Raw genomic sequence first — 7,156 nt, 5'->3', positions numbered from 1 at the left:
GATGGACACTACCAGTGATTATTAACTTAACAAGCAATTAAAAAACGCAATGCAAAATAAAAAAAAGCAGCAAGGTTTTTATTGAGGGTTTACATGATAACTACAGTCAAGTACTTGGGTGTTACACAAGAGGATACATCAGACAAAGATGACAGAAAAGAAGTTAATCACGGTGATAACACTTGTCAACAAACAGAATTATTACATCTCATGTCAGACTTTCAACTAAAAAATTTATCAATCACAACTTTATACACGTCTTTACCTCGTAGCATTTTGACCTTCAAACAAGCCACATTGGACATTGTCTTAATCATTGTCTGTATCAGCATGTATGTGTGTCTTTTGGGGACTTCCTCACAGTAATAAGGTCAGAAAATTGTCTTCATGAGAACTGATTGAACTACACCAGAATGATGCTGTGGACCAAAACAAGAATCATCTAGACTCAATAAACTCTGTGCAATGTCAGAAGAAATATAAAACATTCTACTTTACATCTCTACATATTTTAACTAACATACATTCAATCAACTGTATTACAGGAAGGTTGCAATAATTGGTTAGTCATTGCATAATCAACATTCTTACATTAACATTAGGCAGTCGTTAAATAGCTATGCTTCGCTCACTCCTCAACATTATTTTGTAGTAAAAATACAAATATGTCTCCAACTTACAGTAAACTGACTTACACAACTCAACAATTCCCAAATATTCCTGTTTTTATAATATGTCATGTATCCCTTCATGGAGTAAGTTTGACAAGAGCAGAACTTTTAAAACAAATTTGGCCTTGGTAGAAAACAAATGTTAACACAGCTAAAACAAAGTCTTGACAAAGGCAAGACTTTTGAAAATGAAAAAAACAAATGTGATCATATGAATTTGATGTCAAAGATTGCAGAATGTGTTGCAGCTTTGATGGGTTTTTTTCGAAGACATTCGTTTACACATCATGATAATGCTACATAAAAGAGGGACCAACCTGAACCATCCCATCAAAACTGCTAAATCACCGTGGTATTACCATGGATACATACTAGAAGTAATTGCTCTTGAAAGTGTTCCTCTTGTTTAATTTGCCTCAGTATTTTCATAAGTGGAGGAAGATACTGACCTAAAGTTTCGCTAACCAAAATCCATCAGAGCGTTAAACAGCCTGTCACACAGGGGGCTTTGTGCATTTCTACTCCTGACTGCATGACATATCTTTTCTTATAACTTTCTTTTCACATTTCAAAACATATAAAAAGAAATATCTTCTCCAGAGTGTCGTCCAGCCCGCTGGACACTTTGTCAGTTGACCTGTATGCGATATCAAACAAAAGGAGAACTTGGAAATGTTAGTTAACATCTTTTGGATTAGTGCCGTTTTAGAGCACTCTATCTGCTAAGTGAGCCACCCTGGTCCACTTTGTGCCTTTTTATGTTTGTGCTCTAAAGTCATGACTCAGAGACTGTTGAGCCCTGACAGTCCCACTTCTCAAATCAGATCAGATCCTGGGCGAAGTTACGAATGACGCTCAGGGCTCCAAGGTCAAAGCCACAGACGCTCAGCAAACCCCTGTCTTCTGTGTCTGCGATAGCATGTCCAATTGAAGTAAGTCCACATATCACCAACTTGGAATTAGCTCCTAATTTCTGTCAAGACAACACACAAAAAAAACATATTTGGCTGTTTTAGTTGATTTTTTTAGCAGAAAAATTCCTTTTAAGCAGTCTTATATTTGGACAAAAAACATTATTCCTTAATTTTTCTGTTACAGATAAAGCCTAGTGGGGCACTAATTAAACACTTGATGACAATAGGAGGCAATATAAGAGGGAGCAGCTGAGTGTGAGTTATGTTCTTTAGAAGCAAAAGTCACAGTCAAAGTGTTGAACGTTAAATCAGTTCAACCTCATGTTGTCTCCAGATCCATAAAACTCTGTCTGTCACAACAGTGAGAAAAATTATGATTTGATAAGCCAAGCATTCAACAGATGTCACATTAAACACATTTCAATTATTTCAAAATGAATCACATTTGACATGATCCAATAAAGATCCAGTCCCTAAGCAGACATGAATTGATGAATATACTTGTCTATGCTTCTTTAAAGTCTCCACGGGGCTGGCAGTAAACATCCACAATGGGTTGTTTGTCAGAATGATGAAAACATCGATTGCTTTCCTGTTCTCTGTGGCCCATGCGATGGGAAGAGTGCAGTCTGTGCTCCCGCTCGGGATCTGGAACATGGAGTGGTGGATAGATCATAAAACAGAGGCTAATGCTACTCAACTGCCCTTTATGTGAGGACCAGCTGATGACAGTGTGTTAACACAGATGACACGCTTGTTTTAAAGGTACAGTACATGTGAATGTCATAGTGATCTTAAATTATAACTGATCTATTAGTGCTGTCCCATGCCTTACCTTAACCAGCTCAACTGTTGCCTGTGAGAGAGTCATGTCAGCAGAGACGGAGCATGGACCCACAGCACCTTCAGAGTAAGCCAGCACATCTGTATCTGCCTCTGTCCTTACAAAAATCTGCAAAAGATACAAGGAAAGAAAAGCATTGTTAGAAAAACCTAAATCATCTTTCCCACAAGTAGACACACACATTGTATCAGAGGTATAACCCTATAAGTCTCTGAATCTCTGACACCCCCTGCAGGAATCCAAAATATGTATTAACAGACACATTCCTTAATCCACTCTTCTTCCAAAGATAGGGCCGCTCGAGCAGCTGTTCCAACCGAAGCAATTATTAGCCACACTTAGCGTATTTGTCTCTGGTATAGTCTTACCATGGTAATAGCTGCAGCGGCAACAGCGGTACTGATTGACGTCCCGGGGACAATGCTGCTCAGAGACGTGCTCACGTCTACTGCCACTACGAAGCGTTTACCAAGAGGCTTCACATTCTGAGGAAGTTATAGAGAGAAAAAAAACAAGGGGGGAAGAGAGTAGACTGGTGCAATGTTTGCCGTCTTATTTAATGTTTTGTGAGAATCTTGGAAAAGAGGAAGAACCTACCATGAAACTCTTGTAGAAAGCAGAGTCCATTGCTTTGAGGATGCTGCCGTCTGGTTCCCACTTTGTCTTACCCTGATAGCCTTGGCCTCTTTTGTAGTTTTCAGTAGCCAAAAGGATGCTGAAAGGATGGATCTGTGCCTGGTTATTTCAGAGCAAAGCATACAATATTGTTGACTGAGTCATGTGACATTTAGAGAACAAATGTAAACTCTTGATTTTGATCTCAGAGTCCTACCTTCACTAGTTCCGTCTCACTCTGGATTCTGTCGCACACAGCTTGCATATCTGAACTTCCAGGTTCAAGTACTTTGTTCGACGTCATCTTACCCAAGATCCTTAGCACTGACTGGAGAGGCATTTCTTTCAACAAAGACCTCCATACCTCGAAACAATTCAAAATGTTTATCTTTATGAGATTCATGCAATAATGCTGAAAGTGCTACAGTTAAACATCTTTGGCTGCCTAACTGAAGACTTGCCTCGGCCAGTATTCAAAAGTGCTTTTTTGTAAAGTCTGCAGAGAAATGCAGTTTAGTAATTCCTGAAATTGTATACAGCCTTTTGAGACAACAATGCAATTTTTACCACACAAACAACTAGATCACTCGTGACAGATAGACGAGTTTAAAAGTCACATAATGTAAAAAAAATACATCATGTTTCTCTAGCACTATGTGTCCTTAGACTTTTTACACACCCCCCAATTCTGAGAATGGTCCGTCCTCTCTTTTACCTGCTCTATTTTTCATAATTATGTGCTCAAACAGGCCATTTGGAGATTTTCCCTTCATGACATCACAAAGGGCAGTAACTCCTCACCCAGGTGGGTGACACTCCCACAGCAAGGAGTTTGTTTTGCACTCTCAGCCTGCCTTCTCCCGATAAACATTACATCATGAAGCGAGAAAGTCCTAGTCCACCCAAGCCCTTCCAGAGGGGCGTGGTCGAAAACAGCTCATTTGCATTTAAAGCCACACACAACAAAACAGCCTGTTCTGAGCAGGGCTGAAATAAAGGGGGCTATAGGCATGATCAAATACAGGATCTGAGGGGATTTTGTGCAAGAGTTTTTCACAGACATGTTTGGGGACCTCTGAGACGTATTCAAACTCAATGAAAAAAATAATAATATGTGACCTTTAAGGGAAACTCGACCTTTTCTTGCATGGACTGTAAACCTTTTCATTCATCAACATGTTTGGGGACCTCTGAGACGTATTCAAACTCAATGAAAAAAATACTGTAAACCTTTTCATTCATCAACATGTTTGGGGACCTCTGAGACGTATTCAAACTCAATGAAAAAAATAATAATATGTGACCTTTAAGGGAAACTCGACCTTTTCTTGCATGGACTGTAAACCTTTTCATTCATCAACATGAATGAAAAGGCCCTCAGACGGCTGCTTCCAAATAACTTTATCAAGGTTACTTTTAAGTTATTTTTCAACACATATCCACAAACACACAATATCACTTTATATCCGCCATCATATCAATGGTATATAAAGTGGTCAAGCTGTGTAAAACACTCACCTGTTTGGACTTCAGGTGTTCTGTTAGCAGCTGTTCCCTCTCCAGCTTATGTTCCTCGATTAAATTGATGACCTCTGTTTCATCACAGCTGTGCTTGACCTTCTCCACCACTTCCAGGTACAGCAGCACTTTGGCCACCTCCTCAGAGTTCTCTTTGTCCGAGTAAGCCGCCTGGACTTCTTTCCACCCTTTTGTTACATATTTGCTGATCAAGGCGATCGCTGCAAATACAAACACACAACCATTACTTGAGTTCTTTACGGACATGACTTAATTCACCTCCAATAAATTAAAATCATTGAGTAAACAACACATTGTCATATTGCCTTCACAAATTCCATAATGCAAGGCATGTATAGTATATTGTAATGAAAAAGGAACGATATGTTAGCCGATCCACTGTATATATTGTAGCTCTGTGTAAACTCACCTTCATTGGCTGGTTTGGTGTGAGAGAGCCTGAGCAGATCCTGGTGCGTCCATCCCTCTCTCTGTTTACATTTGGTCACAGCCGCAGCCAGACTCATGGCGTCCTGCTCATTGTACCAATCAGACACTGCTTTCCTCAGGGCACGTCCCCAAATCCCACACTTCATACCCTCCTTCAATTCCTTCTTGTTCTGGATGAAAGAGAACAGGTGGGCAGGGTCACGACAAACTTCCTTCACAGCTTTGAACGCCGCCTGTCTCGTCTTCAGCTCTGAGTGCTGGGAGCACAGAGCCAAAGCAAAAAATGTGGGGCCGGGTCTGACAGCATGTCCATCCTGACTGAACCTTTTTATCTCCTCAACCACCTCAGCACCCTGGCCGTCCTGCAGCAGGGAGAGCAGAGCTCCAGCACTCGCCATGCTGACCTGCACTTCCTCTCTGGCTGTGTATATGTCTCCCTCTGAGCCATAGCAGAGAAAGCGGCAAAGTCTGGCCTTGTCGGTGACCTCCCATGGCCAGCCACCACCACCTGTTGAGTTTCGGGTGTGGTTGCTGGATGAAGACATTTTTGTACTCTCCGATGGCTCCATTGCAAACTACGGAAAAACTGAAACAAAAGCAGTGAAATTAAATTTACAAGGGCTACAGCAACATATAATTGTAATGGATTTGTTTAAGGTTTTGATTATCATGTTAGAACAAAGAAAATTGTTGAACCCTTTTTCAAAAACTCGAACTTGCCATTGTTTAAATTCAATAAAAAAAGTCAGCAAGATTTGAATTTATTAAATGTTACATTTCTAGAATAGATTTGACAGATGATGTCAGATGTGATCCTTATGTCATCATGAACAAAGACATCCTTAGTTTGAGCTCCAAAAACTAGTGTGGAGATCAATGATCGAGCAGAGATTCTCCAGAAAAAAAAACAAGATAACGTCGATAGACACTCACAGCCTCAGAGCCCGGACGGAAATAACTTAAAGCCGATTACAAGACATGACGATACACATGAAAGAGATGAGCCACACTGAGGTGTCAAGACAGGTTGGTAGAGAGATGTGCACACAATGTTAAATGCCAAAGTGCACCGATCTTACCTGCTTACTTTAACTTCAGTGAGATATGGTTACTAATTTAAATCAGCTCAGTTAGATGAGCTAGCAGAGGAGAGGAGAGCAGGGAGGGACTCATCACTTTAATACCGTGATCATGGTGCGTGTATCCAACCTACGTTTCTCAGGGGTTGTTGTGTATCTGATGCCCTGTCTCAAGTTATAAACCACAAAGTCCCAACATTTGAGCTTTTCCCACCGGAAAGTTGAGCTAATGAGGCTGCTTGATGCAGCTCGCCTGGACTGACCAGGAGCTGAGCTAACCTGCTCGGAGTTTACTGTTCACATCCAGTGTTTTTAAATTCTAACACGTCGTTTCAAAATACACGATGGCTTACCTTAACTTACCGCAAAAACATGTAAAAGATGTACTCCAGTGTTTATTGTGTCTGGATATGCAAAGAGGCCTCCCCTCCGCTATGACAGTCAGGAGTTAAAGGGTTAAAGGGGCGGAGCCGCAGTGGATGCTGGGATACAGAGTAGTACCAAGGTACCAGCACAGGAGCTGATAAATTAATAAATACATTTTTCTTTCTTTTATGCTTCACAGTTATGGTCTTCAAACTCCTTGCTATTACCAAAATGACATACGTTTTTTTTTTTATTTTTTTTTTTGAACAGATTTCCACCCCAGATGCAGCATTACGTTTAATGTTAGGGATCCCTAAGTGAAAGCGACCTGTTGGCCCTGTGTGAAAGTGAATGAACACCAGCATTATCGTGAGATTTTTAAACCCCCATTAAGACTCTTAGGGACATAATAGATGATCTAACAGCTTTTATTTAGAGTTTTCTTAGATTTTTCATCTAGCTTGCAGTAAAAAGATAGATGATGTTACTCCATATATTACTGCCTTGAATTTCCCTCGGGATCAATAAAGTATATATCTACCTACTAATCACTGTGACCCAAAAACAAACATGAAACAACCTGTTTAACCATTTTTTTCCTGCAAATACTTTCTGTCCAGCGACTCACAATTCATCGAGGTCTTCAGTTTTCCCCATCACCACTGGGAGGCAGTAAAACATAAACTGTAGAGATAAAGT

General features: G+C 40.4%; 1 protein-coding gene across 2 annotated transcripts; it reads right to left on the bottom strand.

Annotated features, from left to right (window-relative positions):
* Positions 1-59: 59 nt before the first annotated feature.
* ro60 (Ro60, Y RNA binding protein) lies at positions 60-6,571 on the bottom strand. 2 transcript variants are annotated; one of them, XM_079348661.1, is made up of 9 exons: positions 6,445-6,571; positions 4,993-5,598; positions 4,563-4,783; positions 3,262-3,408; positions 3,027-3,164; positions 2,798-2,914; positions 2,421-2,537; positions 2,087-2,233; positions 60-1,644 (listed from the first exon to the last, which is right to left on the bottom strand). In XM_079348661.1, the coding sequence occupies exons 2-9, from the start codon at positions 5,579-5,581 to the stop codon at positions 1,492-1,494; spliced, it is 1,629 nt and encodes a 542-aa protein (XP_079204787.1). In that variant the 5' UTR covers positions 5,582-5,598; positions 6,445-6,571; the 3' UTR covers positions 60-1,491. The 2 variants fall into 2 exon arrangements, with proteins under 2 accessions (XP_079204787.1, XP_079204788.1); XM_079348662.1 differs by having other exon boundaries at positions 6,455-6,569.
* Between the last annotated feature and the right edge of the window lie 585 nt (positions 6,572-7,156).

This window comes from Symphodus melops, assembly GCF_947650265.1.
Source record: "Symphodus melops genome assembly, chromosome: 7".
Classification (NCBI taxonomy): Eukaryota; Metazoa; Chordata; class Actinopteri; order Labriformes; family Labridae; genus Symphodus; species Symphodus melops.
This window is presented reverse-complemented; position numbering and strand designations above follow the sequence as displayed.